The sequence below is a fragment of the Zonotrichia albicollis genome, chromosome 8, assembly GCF_047830755.1.
Source record: "Zonotrichia albicollis isolate bZonAlb1 chromosome 8, bZonAlb1.hap1, whole genome shotgun sequence".
Classification (NCBI taxonomy): Eukaryota; Metazoa; Chordata; class Aves; order Passeriformes; family Passerellidae; genus Zonotrichia; species Zonotrichia albicollis.
In genome coordinates this window covers 2,454,643-2,475,754 of record NC_133826.1, presented here as the reverse complement: position 1 = coordinate 2,475,754, position 21,112 = coordinate 2,454,643, and the positions used below count along the sequence as shown (strand labels likewise).

Below are 21,112 nucleotides of genomic sequence, written 5' to 3'. Positions count from 1 at the left end.
CGAGGGCAGGGCGGGCCGGGGCGGGGCCGAGGAGCCCGGCAGGGCTGCGGGGCCGAGACCGAGAGCCCCGGGACCGACACCGAAGCCGAGACCGAGAGCGGTGTCCGTGTGGGCTCGCCGGGTCCCGCTGTGCGCGGTAGGAGCCGGGCCGGGGCCGGGGGTGTTCGGGCGGCGGGTTCGGGGCGGCCGAACGCACCTCAGGAGTCCCTCGGGATCGCTGAGCGGGGCTGAGGGAGTGAGGGAGGGCTGGTTCCCCTCAGGGCTGGGAGAAGGGGATTATAATTTTAATTTTTTTTTTTATGGTGGGTGGCAAATGTAGCCCTTGAAGCCTCCTGTACCCACTAGGGAGGGAGGTGATGGGATCCATACGGGAGAAGTTTCCTTGTCTCAGGTGGATGGGGCGGGAGCAGGGCAGAGCTTCCCCGTGCCAATGTGGGTTCTGTGTGGGTGAGCCTGTGAGTGAAAGTCAGGTGTGCCATGGAGGGTCTGACTTTGGGCATCAGGAGGAATTTCTTCCCAGAAAGGGTGATTGGACGTTGGAAAAGGCTGCCCAGGGAGGGCTGGAGTCCCCATCCCTGCCGGTGTCCAAGGGAGGACTGGGCATGGGGCACAGTGCTCTGGGCTGAGAATACTGCACTGATTTGGGTTGGAAGGGCCTTAAAACTCATCCAGTTCCACCCATGGACAAGGACTCCTTCTGCTATCCCAGGCTGCTGAAACACCCATCCAGCCTGGCCTTGGGCACTTCTAGGCATCCAGGGGCAGCCACACCTTCCAGGGAGAAGTTTCTTCCCAGTCTCTAATCTAAACCTACTCTCTCCCTGTTTGGAAGCCTGGGCTGGATTGCTCCCCTCTGTTTTCTTGAAGTGCCATTTACCCAGTACAAATGTCCCAGCCTAAGCCATGGGGCTGCTGGCAATGCTGTCCCCGAGCCATTGCTCACTGGGTTTCCCAGTGATGAATTGGCAGCACTGCCTGGCCACATAACAAATATCTCAGTAATGGCAAGTCCAAGGACTACAAACAAGAGTTCACATTTTCTAAAAACTGGTTGCTGGAAAATTAACATTTCTTCTTGTTCTCCTCCTTGCCTTTCTCCCCAGTTTCACTCAGTGTGTGTAGCACTGGTGCTTCATTATAGTGACACCCGTGTGCAGGAGCCAGGCTGTGCCAGGGGGTCCCTGTGGGGTCCTTCTGGTGCCTGTGCAATATTAAAGTGTCAGGGAGTTACAAATTGGGTACTTCATCCTTGATAAGCAATTATTATCTGCCTTTCCCAAGTGGGAAAGCTCTGTATAACTCAACAAGGTGCCAGTGATTGAGGCCTCCCGAGTAAAAATCCAATGAGTCCTGAAAGGGGACCCTGGGATGGTGTTGTCTTGTTGCTGAACTTGAGATATTCCATTTATTATCCTGGAATATATTTCCTGAAGTCAACATTGGGTAAAATAATACAAGAAGCTGTTAAAGCAACAGCACAACAGGATTTAGTGTCCCTCTGTGATGGCCTTCTAAAAACCTTTATCACCCCTGGTGGAAGCAGAAAGCTGCTGTCAGAGTTTGCTGACCATTGCTGAGCAAACAGCATTGAATTGTTTCAATAATTGAGAAAAAAATATGGTTTTGGTTTTTTCCCATTTATTTATAACAGTATAGGCCTTGGATATAAAAGGCCTGTGTTGTTCAAAGTTTTATGCATATTTATTTCTATTATTTAATTTAGGTAACTCTAAGAAATAGAATTCTGTGCTTTACCTGGCATTTTTTGAGGTTAAGAATTCCAATTTTGACCAATATTATTATTATCCATATTTTTTGTTGAGTTATAAGAGCAAAAAGAGAGAACATAGATGGCAAAGCCTTGTTTCACAGATAACATGAAAATGTGGTTTTGTGCTTTCAAAAATCAAGACTTCATAATATTTATATAGTACTATATTACTCAATATAATAATATCAAATATCTGCACCTATATAAAATACAGTGATTAATATCAAATATCTACACCTATATAAAAAATAGTTAAATTCAACTTTTTACTGCCAGTGAAGGATAAACTGTGAATAATAAGTAGAGCTCAAACTCTTTCTGCTTGTGGCTCTCATGGTGCTTCCCTACAAGTGTAGATAAAAATTCCCATCCCAAATCTAGAGAAAAGAAAGGATATGAGCTGGATGTTTGGGTAATTGGGCTAGTCTGTGTTTCAGAGGACAAACAGAGGCATTTTTAAGACAATTACAAATTCTAACTGGAATTTCATCCCTCACAGGATGGCCAGCACTCCTGGGAATCAGAAATCCACACTCTCAGGAAATTCCCAAGGGAAGAAGTCCCAGCATGCAGAAGAAGCCATTTTTTACAAGAACTGCAGAGCAGCTTATCTGGCTGTCTTAAAAAGCAGCTTGGAAAATATTAAATCAAAAGAGCAGCTCAGTTTAGGTAATGATTGAATCTTTTCTCTTTTAACTCTTACATGGGATGATTGCAGTGTGTGCATAAACTCAGTGACTCATTTAAGGATTTGAGAGTAGTTTTGGATGCCTGCTGGAAGTGGGAATGCCAGACAGAGGTGTTTTATTGTAGATTTTTAATTCTAGATTTTATTTGTAAATCACCAGTAGGAAAGGTCTCAGCTCAGTTTAGGGTGTGCCTCTGTCCTGGCACAGAAAACCACAGAAAATCCAAATTCCATAAGGATTCTCACTTCTTATCTCAACTCCTCCTGAGTCACTGAATTACTTTCATAGACTGGAATCTAAAATTCTCATTTTTTTTGTCCACACTATATTTGTGTATAAGTGGTGGTGGTGTCAGCAGCACAACAGAAAAAACAAATCTCTGACTGCTTCAGCTGCACTGAATAAGGCTGTTGGTAGGAAATGAAAGCTGTGGGGCTTTGGCTTGAAAACTTCAGGAATTTCAAAGGGAAATGAGAAAAATTTACCTGAAAAATGGAAGTTGGTTTCTTAATAATGTATCTTAGTGACCAGGTAAGATAAGGAAAGAGTAAGGTAAGACTGAGTAATAAATGACCTCAGTTTTGAGGGAGGTTTCATTATGGCAGATAAAATTCCTCAAGCAAATACAATTCCAGCTTTGCAGTTTCTTGGGGTTATGGGATTGTGTGCTCTGTTTGGGTGATGATTTTTTTTTTTTCCTTAGAGCATTTTTGTTCTTTTTAGAAAGGTTTTCCATGGAAGCCACCACTGTAGAAGCTGAGTGCAACTGATTGTTTCCCTTCAGCAGAATGTGAAATTCCACCCATTACCAAAGCATATTCCTACACTTGGTGCTCTGCAGGCTTTCCCAGCTCCAATAAAAGGGCTTTTATGGCATCCTAATGATAGTTTGGGATAATCTGGATTTTAACAGAGGGGTGGGGTGAGCAAATTTCATCTCTCTAATAAATGCTTTGGCTCCCAGCTCATCCATATGCCACTTGGCTACACAGCAAATGTTTGGGCATTTTGCTTTCAAGGTCAACTTAGAGAGGGCAGTTAATTGTTTAGACTCTGAATCCTTCCAGAGATATTTAAGGATTTAATTTAGAATTTGTAAGCTTGGAGAGTTAAAGACTTTTGTTTAATCTTAAGTCAATTTTGGCATTTCTCAAACGAGCAGTGCCAATGTTTAAACCCCTTTTGCTTCATGAAGTTTGGCTGATATTCCAAACTAAAGTGCTCACTGAGAGATTGGCCTTGGGAAATTTTATTTGTAGGAGTTTTGCTGATCTCCAAGCAGTACCTTAATTTCCTGTCTGTTGTAATATTACTGGAGTGATTTAGCAGAATCAGACCATAAAGAAATGTAAATAAAAGGTGCAGCCTCATGGAGCTCTCACAAATACAAACTGGGAGGCATGGAGGGAATGGAAAGTGCTGATCTCCCTGGAGATATAAAATTAAAGATTGTGTGTTTGATGGAGATCTGTCAAATATAATATTGTGCTGCACTGAACTCCAGGAGAGTGCCAGGTGTAACACCCATGGCACTGGTGGTATCATTTTTCCCTTAAAATTCATGTATAATTTGAATTGATAGGTTCAAATGTACAGGCATGACAGAAAATGTTGTCTCAGATCAATTCTACTCCAGATTTCAGTTCTTGGCAAAGGAAGTGCAAAGATGATGTTGATCTTAGTATAAATAGGATCTATAATGTGCAGACTTAAAAATAATATATTAATGATATTGAGACACTGGATATAGGCTGAGTTTTACACTTGAGACTGAGTTCATAGACATATTGATATTTTAATTAAGATCATAACCAAAACTTGTCCTACAGACCCACTTTTCTCTTGGAGTTATTTGGCTTTAAAAAAAATCTGAACATGGAAAGTTCAAGGATGTTTGGAGAAAAATCCTTTTCTAACAGCTGGAATATCTATGTAATATTGTGTTTTATTGTTCAGTACTTCAGCAGGCTGGAAGAAATCCTTCTCAGAAGACCATTAACAAATACTGGACTTCACAAACATCTTCACTGAATTTTGATGATTTCTGTGCTATTTTAAAAAAAGAAAAGCCAGCTACAAAAACTGAACTGCTCGAAGCATTTGGTAAAATAGACACAGATAAAGCTGGATATATTTCACATGATGAACTTTGTAAAATTCTTACAACAGTAAGTATCACTAGAAACCTAATTATCCATCCTTAATTAGAAGAGATTTTGGAAATTAGATGGTACTGGGAGCTGGGATTCTCCATTTTATGGAAGATTTTCATGGTGGGTTTCCAATTCCATAAACTGATACAGTTGATCTCTTTGATATTTAGTAGCATTGTAAAGATGAAGTTTTAAATTATTTTGACCTCTGTTTTCATGATTCAAATCCAAATCTGTGGAAATCTATTGCAGGATAAGATTCTCTGAAAGAATATAAAAAGGCTTTTCCTTTGTTTATGGAATTTGTGCTGTAGGTGAACAAGATCTTGATTAGGAACCCAAACTGAGCTGGTTTTTTTCCTTGCAGAGAGGTGACAGAATGACCTGGGAGGAAGTGACCAGCATCACTAAACAAGCTGATTTTAACTGCAATGGCAAACTTGACTACAACAAGGTGAGGCCAAGAGTGATCTTTGTTCCTGTGTTATTGACAATATGAGTGTTAGTGATGCCCTTACCCCAGGATTCTAAATTTTGGACTGAATAAGCAGCCCACAAAGATTGGTACATAAATATTGTAATGAATGAAACCATACAAATGAAACCATACAAAAATATGGTTTCACAGGGGGAAAGCTGGTAAGAATCCTGTGTTAAAATTCAGTCTTCCAATATGTAAAAAGGAAGAGTTGAAAGTCACAATTTTTGTGCAGTATTTGGACCTCCCTGAAGCATAGCTGCATTTTACTGTGATACCTGAGTGGTTGTCCTGATTAATGAAAATTAAAATTATGTTGGGCTTGAAGAGGAAATGCATTCCATCCGCTGAGCTGTGCTTTCCTAGCTAATGCTACATTTTACTCCTTAAAGCCTTTTGGGAAATGCAGCTTGGTGAGTGAAATATTCTTTTTCCTCTCTGCAGTTCTGTGAGCTGTACCTGAGCACCAGGGAGCAGTGCTGCAAAGCTGCCAGGGCCAGGCTGGAATCCAACCCTCTGCTGAGGCAGCAGCACCTGGGGAACCAAACTGGGGCTGTCCCTGAGGGGGTCACACTGCCACCCCCCAGGAAACCTCACAAACTGCCTAAAGGTATTTATAGTTCTGATATTTTATGTTTTCTTTCTGTTGGAGATGAAGCTCTGGCTCAGCTGAGTGTTGAGCAGTTTTGAATTTTGAGCAGTTGAGTTTTTGTTTAGCTTTTCTCAGATTACTGAAGATTTTATGGATGAAAATAATTTCTACTGTGGCAATCTATTGAAGTTGGAAGGGAGACGACCCACCTTGCATTGGTCAGCCATCGACTCCAATTTATTCATCAATCAGGCACCTTTTATAACAGTGTTAATCAAGTTCATGCATATTGCAAAATCTGAGCTCACAATAGGTCAGAGATTACACACCAACCCCTCCTTATGTTTCCAATACCAAGATTTGGGTTCTCAAAATTATTCTTGCTTTCCCAAAACAGCCAAAGGTAGAACATCCACTTGTTATGAGAAAGCTGCCTGAGAACTCTGATGTGCAAGGCTCTCAAGGCCTTCATGTTTGCCACTTATACCTGTAGTTAAAAATAACCTGAGAACCTCTGCTGTTCACAGAAGCAGGCTGTGAGAACCTGCTCCTCACAGCTGCCTTCTAGGCCATCCCTGAAAAAACTTCCAACAGCAATCACATCAATGTGTCAGTAAAATATACTCAAATGGCTGCATCTGTGAAACTCACAAATCCCTAAGGGTGGATTCTGTTGATTTTCACCATCCAGAGGGAAGAGAGAAAATGAATATTCAGGTGTTGCAATATAGGCAAATTATTTCCCTCCTAGACAAGGATTAAACCCTAAACATTTCTCAGTAAGCTGCGTGTTTGTTTCAATTATTGAAATTGTTTTCAAGCACAATTAATAAGTTGTGGACAGTTTAATGTCCTTGAAATACTTCAGAACCTTCCCAAACTGGAGAAGCTCCACAGGGAATGGGCTGCAGAGGCACCAAGTATGAAATTTTGGGATGTATTTTGTGCTGCTTCAAATCCAAGAGGTGCAAAAATAACACAACAGTGATGAGGGGAAGTTTTCTGATGAAGCTTTGTAATCCACTTTTCTTTGTGCTTTTAAATGCAAAATTTATGATAAAAAGCACTGGGAGAGGGTTGAAATAATGTAACTTTAATTAAATATTTTTGTTTCTAGGTGACAACAGAGCTCCTTCAAGACCTTCATCAGCTCAAAGCAGCAAAGCTTCCAGCTCCACCACTGTCACTGTGGCTGCCAGCAGCAGCAGGAACACAAAGCTGATTATTGAGCCTGACACAATGAAGGTATCACACTGGAATGATGGTGTTTTCCTCCAGGCACCTGTGTTGTTGCATTTTAAAGAAGCTAAAAAATCAGAGAAAAATGGTGGCTTATGTTTTATTAACAGTTTGTCAGGGGCAGCTATCAACTACTGAGAGATTTCTTGATATGTATTATTATGAACATTTTTATATACTGTTGGTTTTGCTGACAACAAGTTATTGGAAATAATTTTTCAGGTGTGAAGGTTTAATAGAACAAAATGTGTTTTTTATAAATGAAACCACTGTTGGAGAAAACAGTTAATGACTTCTTGAGAAATTTAAAATTGAATAATTTATTAGGTTGGTGAGAACTTTAAATGCTTAAGTAGTCTGAAAGATTGTGTATCATAAACCTTTGCATGAAAGGTAATTGGAAATAAATAACAAATCTGTGAGCATATTTAGTTTCTTGGGCATTGCTTGGTAAATAGATGCTATAACCTGAAAATATTGATTTTTAGTTAGACTAATATGTTCTATCAGTATTTTCTTTTAAATAAATCACTCATTCAATACAAATTCCTGGGGGAGAGAGACAACAAAGTCACTTTGCTAAGTCAATATTTGTAGAGTGTTAATATTGATCTCCTTCCCTTTGTTTTCCCTTTCTTGACTGAACCTTTACTAGTTTTCTTTCAACAGAAAATAATAGCTGTAGAAATAGAAAACATGAACTGGGAACTGCTGGGATCCATTAAAAATGAGCACCTGGAGACTCCTGTGTAAAAGGGAAAAAATGGCTCTGACCACAGAGTGTAACTGCTGCTGGCAAACTGAACTGATTGTCCTCAGGAGCTGCATTTTTGTTTCAAATCACAACTCTGGGTTTGTTATTGAGCTCTGAAGTCCTTTAGATCTTCACCCATTGCTGTTCACTGACATTTGCTCTGTATTAAAATTTCCAAACATCATCTCCCAGGGCTTCTGTGCACTCTGGACCTCCATGCAATTTAACCTGCAGTCTCACCTTGTTCAAACATGATTTGGGGTGTATAAAACCAGCACACACTTCCCCAAGATTGGATTCTTTTTCTTTCTACAAGCCAGTAAAAACTGACTAAAAAAAAGATATTGATTAGTATTGCTGGGCATCATCCAAAACCTGAAATCAATCAATAAACATGGAGAGTTTTATTTCCTATTAATTAAATATTTCCAATTAATAAAATAATGCCTTAATAATATTAATATAATTATATATAGTCAATATAGTATAAATTAAATATTTCCTATTAATAACTTATTTTTTTAAAACTTCATTTTGCACAATGCAAGCTCTGCCAGCATCAATGAATAAATACCCAGGGGTTTTATTTTTGGTGTGAATGCAAATCCACCTCCCAAAATTCTTTTTATTTGTCTTATATCCAAGAATTTTATTTTATGTTTTTGCTGTTCACATGGCTTTCTGTATAAAGAAGAAAATATTGCCCACAGGAGCAACACCAAGTTTACATTTCTGACAGAGGAAAACAGTGAAAGTCAGAACAAGGTGAAATGCCTAAAACTAAAAACCCTTAGAAAATTCTTCTCAATCATTGCTTTCTATTAGGAATTGTGCATCAATGTGTGAATATTCAATATTAATTGAAATGTCAGTAGCAGTGACCAGCAGCAGGTGCTGCCTAACATTTCTAACACAAACATTTCCCACTTCAGCCTTTATTTAACAACTTTTGTTCTGCTTTGAAGTAACAGAGGAAAATCCAAACAGAAAATCCTCTTTTAGTTTCCTGCTCTTACCTGTTTGGAATTTGATAATTTAGGATTTCTGGCACCACACCACAGTAACAGGATTTGATTTCCTAAAAGGAAAGTATAAGGGTTTTGGCAGGTATCAAACTTGGAGCAAACAATCACTTATTTCAGATGTGTTGAGTTTGAAGACAAAAAATCCATTTAAAAAAATTTCCTTTTAGATGAAGTCAGGAGTCATGAAGTGATTTTAAATAAATTTATTTATTTATTTATATTTTATTTAATATATTTATTTATATATTAAAATAAGCAGTTTAGGAATAGCAGTGGAAATGGTCCAATGTTGGAATTCTGAGCTCCATGCTGGAATTCTGTCACTGATTTATGTTAATCCCAGCTCCCATTTTCCACTTTTTGACTGACACAACCCCACCTGTTGCTGCATATTCAACCCTCACTATTAAATCCCAGGAATTTTTTCTCTCTGACCACTTTTTTCCTAATTATTTTTTTATGATTTGTCCTCATTTTCCTTGTCCAGTCACTACAAATCCTGTTCCATGGATAAAGATGAGTATAAAAATTATTGGATGGATTTGTTAATTAGATTTATTTTGCTCCATAAGTTTGGCCAGGGGTTGATCTCTGACTTAAGGATTATCCCTAAAAACTTCTCCAGCAGGTTGTGCCCACAATGAAAAGATTTTGGGAAATTATAGGAGAGGGAAGGGACTTGGACAGCAGTGCAGGGATTGGCCATCCCACTTTATTTTTAATTAATCTTTGTCATTTCCACAGCCAATTTACTTTGAAAGTCTTTTAGAACTTCTTGAAAAAAAAAACTTAATTTTTTAAAAAAAATTCTAAACCTCCAAAGAGCAGCAGAAAGGGAGTTGCAAAGTGTATAATGTTGGTATTTAAATTGCTCCATGTGTCAGCTGTTTGCAAGTATAATTAGCAGAATCCTCATGGGAATTCAAATGTAATTTTTTAGCTAGAGGAGCATTGGGGTAATCTCTGTGCTTTTCAGGCATTGTCACAAGTGAAGCAAAATTTGTCTACTAGAGGACTATTGGGGATTATTTTCTTTAATAAAAGTATATTGATGCTGTATCTCATGGTGTGCTTTATGCAGGGTTTACTCAATAATCCAATCAGTTAACATTTCAGAGAAAGCACTTTAATCTTCATCCAAAAAGAAGAAAACTCTGAATATTTGCTTGGTTTCCAGGAATGGCAATGGGCACAATCCAGAGGCTGCTTCTACCTGGAGGAGAATGGGGAGATCATCAGTCACAAGTACAGGCTGCACTTACCCCAGAGCTCTGCCCTTTGTGTCACCATCAAACCTTTCAGGATTCCCCAGGCACCAGGTCAGTGGGTTTAGATTTCATTTTCTTCTCCAAGCCACCACTTCTTTTTAAGATTTACCACAGGGCTTCATCCAGTTGCTGCACTGGAATTATTTTTTCCCCAAATAGAATATTCTATTTTTAATCCCATAAAACAGGAGTCTTTAAACCTCAAGATTGTTTTAAAGTCACCTGGGCTGGCTTTTTTAAAATTCATTTGTGGGGTGTGTAACCATTCCTTGATATTGTTCACCCTTAATGATAGAATTATTTTATCAATAATTCTTAATGATAAAATTATTAATTATCTGTAAGCCAAGGCTTGGAACAATTTATCTGCTTGGCCTAAATAGTACAAAAATCCCATTAGTATAGAATAGAATTTTTTCCCATTTTTCATCACAGGGATCAATAAATACCATGGGAATATCTATTTTGAGATGTAAAGAAAACCAATTTGGGGCCATTATTATTATTATTATGCATTTTTGGGATATTTTTCTTTTTAGGAAAACCTTGTCCTTGGTTGTCAGTGGATACAGCTTTGTTTATTCTGAAGGAAAATGAAACCCAAGAGAATTTACAGCTTGTGAGCTTTACTGAACTCCAGAACAAAGAGGTTAGAGATTTTTGGTGTATTCCTATTTTAATTGTTATTTTTGTGTGTTTGTGTGTGTGAATTTCATGGGTTTGGAAGGAAATTCCAGCTGTACCCAGAATTGCTGAGTTGCTGGGTACATTTACATGTACATTACATTTATGGAGCAGAATAAACCTAATTAACAAATCCATCCAATCATTTTATATTCATATTTATCCATATTTACAGCTACTCTGTAAAAACTCAGTTGTATTTCTGCACCTTCAAACACAACATTTCCAAGGCCAAATTTGTTTAAATTCAAGGAAATTTTCTTTCTCCTTGCTATTTGAACTTCATAGTGTACAGAATATTCTTCTCCTGGGGGAGAAATAACAGAGCATGAATTTATTTTCCCCTTGGTCCTCATCTCTGTGTTTTTCTAACTTTTATTCTAAGAGATTCACTATTTTTTAACCTTTTAAAAAAAAGGTTTTAAAAAAAATCACACAGCCAATTTTTTTAAGGAGACAACCCAGCATTCCCAGGGTTTTCAAGTAATGAATTTCCAAGTAATGACTTTTGTATGAATATTACTGGCAACAACAGAGGTATAATTTGAGAAGTTCTTACAAACTTTTCTGTTTTCCTTTAAGAGCAGATGTTTGGCTGGAGAGGAGAGCTTGGAGCTGGGGTTTATTGGCTGCTCCCTTTCACAACTGGCTGCAGGCTGAGGAAGGGAAAATCTCAAATTTCTGGAGAAGCCAAACTGGTGTGGAGGGATGAAGATGGAGAGCTGGCTCTCACCAAAGAATTCCGGTGAGTTTTATTCCTAAACATGGGAATAAAAATCTCCTTTCAGCTAAAATGTGGCTTTTTAAAATCTGGATTTTCCTGGAGTATTTTTTGTACAGAATAATCTCAAACAGACTGAACAGTTCTTGGCAGTGCTATGAGACAGTAAAGGGAAGTGGAAGCCTTTGGAAATAATTTGGCCTTTTCTCACCCCTCAGAGCTGCTTTGTTGGATGTGTTTGAAACAATTGATCTGGATGGGAATGGCCTCCTGAGCCTGGAGGAGTACAACTTCTTTGAGCTCAGGACAAGTGGGGAGAAGTGTGACCAGGAAGCCTGGGCTGTGTGCAAGGGTAAGTTCATTTCTGTGCTAATTAAAGCTCTCAATTAACTTCCAAGCTGGATAGGACTGGATATTCTGTACCTATTCCAACAACGTGTGGAGATATTTTTCTCTTCCTCCTTTCTTTTTCTTTTTTTCCAGTCTCCTGTCTTTGCTTTGCTTCATTCTGCTGAGAAACTTCCTCCCCTTCCTAATTGTTTTGTTGCTGCCAAAACCTGCAGGGTTTGTAATGCTGGATCCTGTGGGGAAGGAAACTGCCACAGGTATTTGTTTAATCCTTCTCCTTTTGCAGATTTGGTTGGTGCTGCTCTTTTTATCTCACAAAGTGTGGAGAGGGACATTTAATTAGGGACATTTAATTAGTGTGGATCTGATGCTACAAATTGGCATCCAGAGTTTTTGTGGTCTGCCAGTGTCTCCTTTAATAATTCCATGTCATGTTTAACATAATTCCTTTGGAAGCTGTGGCACATTGGCCAAAATATTTTAAATCTGGCAAGCCCTATTAATTATGTCTTCCCAAACCACTCTGAGGTATCAGAATTTTTCCTAACTGATGGAGAACTCCTACAAAAACACATTTCTGGGGCTGAATTGATGCTTGGATGTGCTTTCCCACCCTCAATGGCTTTGTCAGGGTGGTACAAGTAGGAGGGGTGGAAATGTGGGAATAAATAAGAGGGGAAGGAGGAGGAGCTGGGGATGTTTCAATCAGAGGAAGGGTTCACACAAATATCATCAATCCTGACACCAAAGTTCAAGCCATTTATTACAGCATCTGTACCCTTGGATAGATTTATTAAATTGTAATCCCTTTTTAATAATATATAGTAAAGATTTAGCATTGTTATGAAGATGAGAAAACCATTTTTAAAAGTCCCTGACATGAGGACATTTCAATTATGTGTTTGCTGACATTACAGTGGTGGATCTATGATATTCTCTGCAGAGAGGGGTGTTAGGATTACTGCAATTTTATTGCTTTTTAGGAACTAAGTAAATCATTTCTGTATCAAGGACCTGAAGCATTCAAGGTGCTGGCTCCAGCTGCCTTTCATTTCCTATTCCTGAAATACCCCTTTCTGCAAAGCTCAAACTTTCAGAAAAAAAAATCAATATAAATTCTTTTTGTTTTGAAATCTCCCTTTTTTGGGGTTATCCAATGTTTGTAGGCATTATCCCAAATCCACAGGGGAGCCCTGCAAACAGCACATGCCTGCTGAAGGATATTCTTTCCCAAATAACCTTGGAGACCTGAGGCTCTGAGTTGGCTCCATTTTTCAACTTCATTAACAGGAGGGGGATCCTGCCTTTGGAAGGATGAAGGTGTTTGAAGCTGTTTGCAGACAGAACAGATTTTTAAGTGCTGTTTTCATTCCTTTAAACCAGAAAATTTTGAGATGAAGAAGAATGAGCTCACAAGACAAGGATTTCTGGATTTGAATCTCATGGAAGCCAACGACCGGGATGGGGATCCCTGGGACCTTTGGGTCACTTTGTTGTCCCTGGGTTACAACAGAGCCTTAGAAATGACAGAGGTAGGAGAGAAGAGCAAAAATCCCTGGATATTTAATTTCTGCAATCTTTGTGCCTGCCACAAAGTGACAGCAGGAGGGAGGGACCCACTGCCACCATCCAGGGCTGTCACTGTGCTGATTCTGAGAATGGCATTTGCATCTTTTGAAAAAAGAAATTTGCTTTTGCTTTAGGAAAAAGCCAGGATTTTATGAAGTTATAGAGGAAGGGATTTTTGATTGTATCTGTTAAAATAATCCATGCTCTCTGTTGATGGGGAGTGATAGGAAGATAAAGGTGGTAAACTGTGACCTGTCAGCACATTTAGAAAAAACCAGGACTTTTTCTCCTTTATAAAATCAATTTTGTGATCCAAACCACAATAGAAGTGGATAAAGATAAATTTTTCCCACATGATTCAGAACTCCTAGATTCCAGACATAACTATTTCTGTTATTCTTGCCTTTCACAACAATGTCTGAAGAGGTTCAACCCAAAATTTTAATGCTTCATTAAAATTTTAGGGTTTGGATCACACATTGTTTACTTTGCAGGACCAGGGATTATTTCTCTGATGTTTCTGTGCGCTTACAGAAAATTATTTGTTTTTAAAAAGTATTTATTTGTTTTTATATTCTGAAATACATATTTCATATTCCTGATGTCAGTAATTCTTTCTAAAGAAAGAGGATGTCTTTTATGAAGAGGAAAAAAATTATGAAATATTAAAGCATTAAATATACAGATAATTAAATCATTTAATTCCCAGGAAAAGCAGATTTTTAGGATCACGGTCTGATAATATTTAAGTTAAACAGGTCAATGTAGTCAGTGGATAAAATAAAACAAGACCTAAAAATAGTCAGTATGAGAGGTATCAGTTATCTCTCAGTGAAAATTTTGGGATGGTGCTGGGGGATTTAAGGATGAGCTCCTTTTCCTCTGACTTGTGGCTGGCAGAGCCCATGCAAAGCTGTTTTTCTGCATTTCAGCCACAAGAGAGAGCCCTCCTCCAAAAAAGAGCATTTTGGGGATGTTCTTCTCCAGTTGGAATTTCAGGAAGGTGTTTTGTGCCTTGTTCCAGCTGTGGGTTCTGGCTCCAGCCTTTGCTTGCCAAAGGACAGCTCAGCTCCCAAATGATTCTGTAATTAATCTAAAAATCTCCAGCTCTTTACTCGTGTCTCTCACTTAACTCTTGAATTCCTTGATTTCAAATAATTTCAGGTTGATATTTTGGGAGCACTGAGAGAACTTGAGAAATCCTGGTGGATTCCAACAGCCTTTAGAAGGGAATTGAGGTGCTGGGAGTGAATCTAAGAAAATGTAAACTCCTGGTTGTTACACCAGGAGTAAAATCCAAGATACTCCCAGAGTGCTCAATGCAACACTGCAGGGGTGTTAAATCTGTGTGGGGTGGCACAAACAGCAGCACTGTGATGGGTTTATTTCAGACACTGGAATACATTCAGCTTTCATCTCAATTCCTGGACATTTTGCTGTCCAAGGAAGGGTTTGCTGTTTTGAACTGGAAATGAAAAAGGCCCCTTGTCCTGGGCTTTCATTTGGTGTAAAAGATTGCCACAGCTCACAGCTTATAATACTGAATACTCAGGGAAATAGTTGTGTCTGGGTCATTCTAGCTCAAATATGAAAACACTTAGGAGCTGTGGGTGAAAATCTGAGGGGAAAACTCCAGCTGGGGTGGTGCTAAAACTCCTGTTCTTCACTGCAGGCCTGCCCCTTTGTGGTTGATGTGTGTGCAGAGAGGTGCAAGCCCAGAATGAGAGCCATTGCCCTGGAGGCAGGGGGTGCCCAGCTCAGCAGGGCTCTCTGCAGCTCCGTGCTCACCACAGGAGAGGCCAAAGGGCTGGGTGGCTCTGGGAGCATCTTCATCCACACCTGCAGCTCAGGCAGCAGGATCACCTCTGTGATTGAGAACAAGGTATGGCCTGCAACTCCTGCAAAGGCTGGGACAGGAGGGGGGCATATGTGGCCCGAAGTTTGGAGTCCGGCTGGCTGAGGGCGAAAGGCCGACGCCCCTCTGCAATTCCTGGCCAGCTCCCTTCGGCGTCTGAGGGCCTCGGGCTGTGCTGGCTGCGGACTGGCTCACACCGCTGGTATAGGGGAGGAACGGAGCTGACCATTTCCCGGGGGTTAAACATCGGTTTATTGAAGGTGTAGCGGGATCCAAACGCGGGGAAACCTGTCCGGTTTATCTCGGCTGTTTGAGGGGCCTGGAAAGGCCTGAGGTGGCCTTGGGGCAGCCGCGTATCGAAGGACGAGAAGAGGCTTCAGTTCTTCTTTCGGTTTTTATGTTTATTAATTGTTTATCTAAAAGATGTTCTTTCAGCCGAACAGAGCTCTGCTCAGCAGCCAGCCATGAGCACACTGTGCTGCCCTCCAGGGCAGCCACCTATCTTTATACCCATTGTTACGTGTACAATATTTATCATTTTTCCCCAATACCATTTATTCTCATTGCTGGGTGCACTCTCAGTAATAACCAATCCAAAAGTGCCACCATCACCAAAGAAGATGGAGGAGAAGAAGAAGAAGAAGAAGGACAGGACACACCCCAATTCCTCCATCTTACTTCTCTAAACCCCCTGTACAGAAATCCTAAACCCTGTGTTTCACCCTCTAATTAGCTAATCCCTTCACCATTCACCCCGGTGAAGCCCTCATCCTTGTCGTCTCCTGTGTAGGGTCAAAGTCCTGCCACCAGACACTTCTGGCAACATTGCAGGACTCCCGGGCCCCCCAAGGGTGGTCTCCGTGGCCCGGCATCTCAGGACTGAGATCCTGAGATCCCACACCCCTCTGCAATTCCTGGCCAGCGCCCTTTGGCGTCTGAGGGCCTCGGGCTGTGCTGGCTGCGGACTGGCTCACACCGCTGGCATTGGGGAGGAACGGAGCTGACCATTTCCCGGGGGTTAAACATCGGTTTATTGAAGGTGTTGCGGGATCCAAACGCGGGGAAGCCAACCGGGAAAAAGTTTTTCCATAGGGGGTGAAACAGGATTATAAAGGAGGGGGGGTGGGTACAGGCGGAACCAATCGGGAAAGGTGAGGGGATGAACTTCACAGAACTGACACTCCATGGAGACCAATAATCAAAAGGTACGGGAGGGGCCCCAGGACCCCAGCCAACCACCATCTCCAGGGGAACGAAAGTTCTGGAAAGCCAGGAGGAGTGGGGGGTTGATTGACTGAGCCCAGGGAGGAGAAAAGTTTTACTAAAAAGGGAAAAAGGGGCAGGAGAAATTATATAACTTGGGTGACAGACCCAGGGGTAACCATGGTAACCTAACGGCCATCAGGGCTGTGGCGGGAAAACTGGGGGACAAAACCATTTTACACTTAATAGGGGGAAACAATACATAAATTGGGGGAATAACACAAGAAACTTAACAACACACTACAACAGTCTGATGGCCTCGGGCTGCGCTGGCTGCGGACTGGCTCACACCGCTGGTATAGGGGAGGAACGGAGCTGACCATTTCCCGGGGGTTAAACATCGGTTTATTGAAGGTGTTGCGGGATCCAAACGCGGGGAAACCAACCGGGAAAAAGTTTTTCCATAGGGGGTGAAACAGGATTATAAAGGAGGGGGGGTGGGTACAGGCGGAACCAATCGGGAAAGGTGAGGGGATGAACTTCACAGAACTGACACTCCATGGAGACCAATAATCAAAAGGTAAAGGAGGTGTCCTGGGACCCCAGCCAGCCACCATCTCCAGAGAGGAGAAGGTTCTCGAAACCTGGGAGGAGAAAGGGGGTGATTGACTGGGCCCAGGGAGGAAACAACTTTCACTGATAAGGGAAACCAGGGGAGGAGCAATTACATATCGGCAACTATGAATAGCAGTTACTATGGCAACTTAGCTGACAGGCTAGCAGTGGCGGGAAATACTGGGGGAACGAAACCATTTTACACATAATAGGGGAGAACAATACATAAATTGGGGGAATAATACAAGAAACTTTACAACAGACTACAACATCCTCCCACAGTGTACCCTGTCTTCATGTCTGCTGTTGTTCCTCCTCCTTCCTTGCGTCATATTTGAGAGTGGCTGTTCCTGAAATCAGGTTTTGGTGTCTGTGTGATTAAAAAAACTCTGCCTGATGTCTCCTTGTGGCTTCAGAAGGGGCAGTGCTCCTGCAAGGGGCAGATTATGTCCTAACTACCATATAGAAACTGAGTATTTTTTGTGTTCACATCCCAATTTCTCAATATTTTGGCACAGTATCATCCTCACATGAGGAAACAAACACTACAGCAGGAAATGCAATTAGAGCAAGAGCAAAGCTCACAGCATTTACACTGCTGTCTATTCTCAGTGTCCATAAGAAAGTTAAAAAGCAGTGATTTTTAGGAGTGTGTTATGGATGAGTTTTTACCTGATTATTCCTCCAGGTTTGCTTTATTAGTAATTCAAGCTGAAAGCTGCAAATCCAAGTAGAAGCAGTTGGTGAGATTTTAAACCTTTTTCCATAGATCACAGTGAATCCGTTTCCTTTATACCAGGAGCTGTGAGTAAATAAACACAGCACAGCAAGATGTTAAACTTCAGATGCTTTAAATCTTAAAGGATCACAGCAAGAAGTGTATTTTTAAATGCCCAGACATTTAAAGGGGGTGGCTTGGAGGGACTAATATTAGGACTGGATGCTGAGGCTCCTGGAACTCTGGATTTGGCTTTGCACTTCGCCCTTTAGGGTGGATATTCCAGAGTTATTTTTGTGTTTGGGGATATGTCAGAGAAGGAGATCAGGGCTGCACTGAGACAGCTTGGTGCTCTCAGAGCTCTGCCCACCCTGTTTATCCCTCTTGGGTTGGTTTGTGGATCTCACCAAGCTGGGTGGGAATGCTGGGGAAGCTCCACGGGGGGATCTGGACAGGCTGGGAAGGTACAACAAGGCCAGATTGTAACTTTACAAGTCCTTGTGTTGTTTCAATGAATCTTAAACTGCTTTTGACACTGTGGTGCTAAAGGACATTTGAAATTGTTACTCCTCAAAGAGTGTCTGTTACTCTTCAAAGAGTGTTGATTTTATCTGTTACTCTTCAGAGTATCCATTGAGCATTTCTATCCCTAAAGCAGCAAGGTCACAGAAGTCCAAGGAGTGTGCAGTTGTTACACAAAGAACAGACACTTAACCAGGAAAGTCTTAATGGTTCCTTCATGTTTTTTCACCTGCAGTCTGAAAATAAAGTGATAATTCATGTCAACAATGAGCAGAGTAAGAACTGCCTGAACAACAGGGGGCTGACAGTTTTTGCTGTGGAAGTGGCTCCAAAATCCATGATGGTAAGGCTTTTTATTGCATAGCTAACTTTGGAGAAAATCAGGTGACATCTTTATATTTTCTGTTTGTAGGGCTTTTATCATGATAATGAGCATGTGGACAGTGGCATCTTCTGACCAGAACAGATCAGATGCACTTTTATTATTTCAAAGCTGATTGTGTATTTAATGTATCTCTGTTTTCCTATGCAATTTTATATAAAAATCAATAATCCACTTTTCATACATGGGCATGTTTCACTTGTCCATTCTATACATTCACTAATATTTTTAATACTCTTTTTCTAAGGCTGTATTTTATTTTTTTTTCACTTTGCAATTTTAACCCCATGTATTGATGCCTGTGAGAACAGACCAAGCATGCACTAATCAGAATGAGAAATAAATATATTACAGTCCTTGTGCAGACTGTGCTTTGCTGGTGGTTCACTTTTGTTAAACTTGATTTGGGGATCATGTTAACCATGAGATAATTTGAGATTGCTGAACTCTGCTGCAGAGCTTTAGTGACAATTCCAAATGAGAGTCCTGAAGGAATGTGATGCATGACAAATGCAGATGATGTTTTTTAATTATTTATGAATAACCCCCTGGTTTTCTTTTTCTGCAAGTTTCTTTGTTTAAAAGCAGAGGCATCCAAGCTATTTTACATTTCCCAGCTTTCCAGGGTGGATCATTCAAGCCTGTAGTAAACAGAGCAGTCCCATCACATGGCAAGGCTGGGCCCTATTTAAATTGCTGCTGACACTTTGGATACCCACTGCCACATCCTGTAAGGTGGTTTTAAATTTGAATTTAGGCTTCATTCAGTATAAACTGTAGGCTCAGTCCTTATGGATATTTTGCTGTGAAGTTCAAGAGTAATTTTTGAATATCTGTCAGTGTAGATGCTGAATATTCATTATTTAGTGACACAAGTACTGGACATTTTGCTTCCACAGCACATTGGGTAACAGTTTTTCAGTAAAGAGAATTCCCTTTCACCTCTGCTTTCTCTTGTGCCAGGTCTCTCAGCACGTGATGGCCCTGAATGAGCAGGAAGAGTGGATTTACAGCTGTGTGCACTCCCTTGTGTGCTAAACCTGCCAGTGCCAGGGCTGGCAGCAGCCACACTCAGCCAGGATCAGCTTTGGGCAGCCTTCAGACAATTCATGGTCCTGTCCTTCTCAAAAAGCTGGCATACATTTAGATTTCTTGATGATTTTGGCATGAAAACACTGAGGCACAATAAAAATTAGTGCTGTTCAGTAATCCAGCTGCCAGTTGTGATATAATTGTGCTTTATGAAAGATTGTTTCCCTAAATGTGCCCTTCTTTTCCATACCATGGATTGTAATTCCCTCACAGGCTGTAATTTCCTTCACTGAGGGAAAAAAAACCTTTGTTGAATGGGTTCCTAATTAAACATTCCTGTGATTTTGATGTGAAAGTATAAAGGGATGAAGCTCATGGTATTTTGTCACTTGATAAAGGATTTGTTTCTTTCCCTTTTTTTGGTCATTTGCTGATAATCCTTATCTTACCCTTGTTCTGTAATTTCTGCCTGGTTTTATACTCTTTTATATAAAATAAAATCTGCCTTTCCATATGCAATAAGGAAATAACATCATTTAAGAAAAATGAAGGTTTGTCTTGGGCTCTTGACTGTTAACAGCAATTAATTATTCCCAGGGCAGCTGAAATAAGAAGACTGAAGTGCACCAAGTTTGGGCTGCAACAGCAATGAAAGCCATCCTTGAGGTACTAAAAACATTCAGTATTATATTTCATTATATTTTCCTGGTTCCTCTAAATATCTTTAATGTGAAAAAAAAGAAGATGACCCTGGCCTCTGGATGCTTAAAAAGTGTTTGAGTTTAAAATAGCCATTAAATGTGTGTGACCTCATGTGTGAGGGCAGCAAGCAGAGTTGCAGGGTTATTTTTATCTGCCCCAAGTGCTGCTCTCTGCTGTTACTCTGCTGTAATCTTACACTGGGCAAGTAAATGTCAGTGACAAAATGAGAGCTGGGCTCTGGTGTACACAGACAGGATTCCTGGTGAGCTCTGAGTTTTCTGTGGTTTTTCCTTAGCAAGTACCACAGGTATCATTTCCATTTGCAGAGCTGTCTAAAAGAAGTTGAGGCCCCAAAAATGCTCGGTGATTTTTAGCTCTGACTGAGCACTGCAAAAGCAGCCTCAGGCAAAATGTGGGTAAAGCAGAAATTCCCTTGTCTAAAAAGGAGCTGGGAAATTGAGATACTATGTGGAACAGACACCACAAAGCGAGCAGTCCATGATTTACATTTCTTTTGTTTGTAAAATCAGCCTTTTTAGATGTGGCAGGAATTCACATGCAACTCTCTCTGCATTTTAGGAAAGGAATGGTTAAAGCTGAAAGAAGGGCTTAGCTGAGAAATAACTGCACGTGGAAGGAGTTGGGTTGGCTGCAGGTAAAAAACATGGCACAGCACTGCACAGGGAACCTCATTGATTGTCTGATCCTCCTGCTGCCAGGAAGGGTTTCATTATCCAGTTTTTAAAGTGAGGACTTAGAAACTGCCATGGAGACTTTCAGGAGGTGTTTTCA

The 21,112-nt window shown here is 40.6% G+C and overlaps 1 protein-coding gene across 2 annotated transcripts; it reads left to right on the top strand.

Annotated features, from left to right (window-relative positions):
- Positions 1-2: 2 nt before the first annotated feature.
- On the top strand, positions 3-20,295 carry EFCAB7 (EF-hand calcium binding domain 7). 2 transcript variants are annotated; one of them, XM_074545633.1, is made up of 14 exons: positions 3-136; positions 2,271-2,440; positions 4,417-4,628; positions 4,981-5,067; positions 5,536-5,701; positions 6,801-6,928; positions 9,879-10,020; positions 10,509-10,618; positions 11,241-11,398; positions 11,593-11,726; positions 13,106-13,254; positions 14,964-15,173; positions 18,440-18,547; positions 20,216-20,295. In XM_074545633.1, exons 2-14 carry the CDS (start codon positions 2,272-2,274, stop codon positions 20,222-20,224), a joined length of 1,782 nt encoding a protein of 593 aa, XP_074401734.1. In that variant the 5' UTR covers positions 3-136; position 2,271; the 3' UTR covers positions 20,225-20,295. The 2 variants fall into 2 exon arrangements, with proteins under 2 accessions (XP_074401734.1, XP_074401735.1); XM_074545634.1 differs by lacking the exon at positions 20,216-20,295 and adding an exon at positions 19,550-19,898.
- The last annotated feature ends 817 nt before the right edge of the window (positions 20,296-21,112 follow it).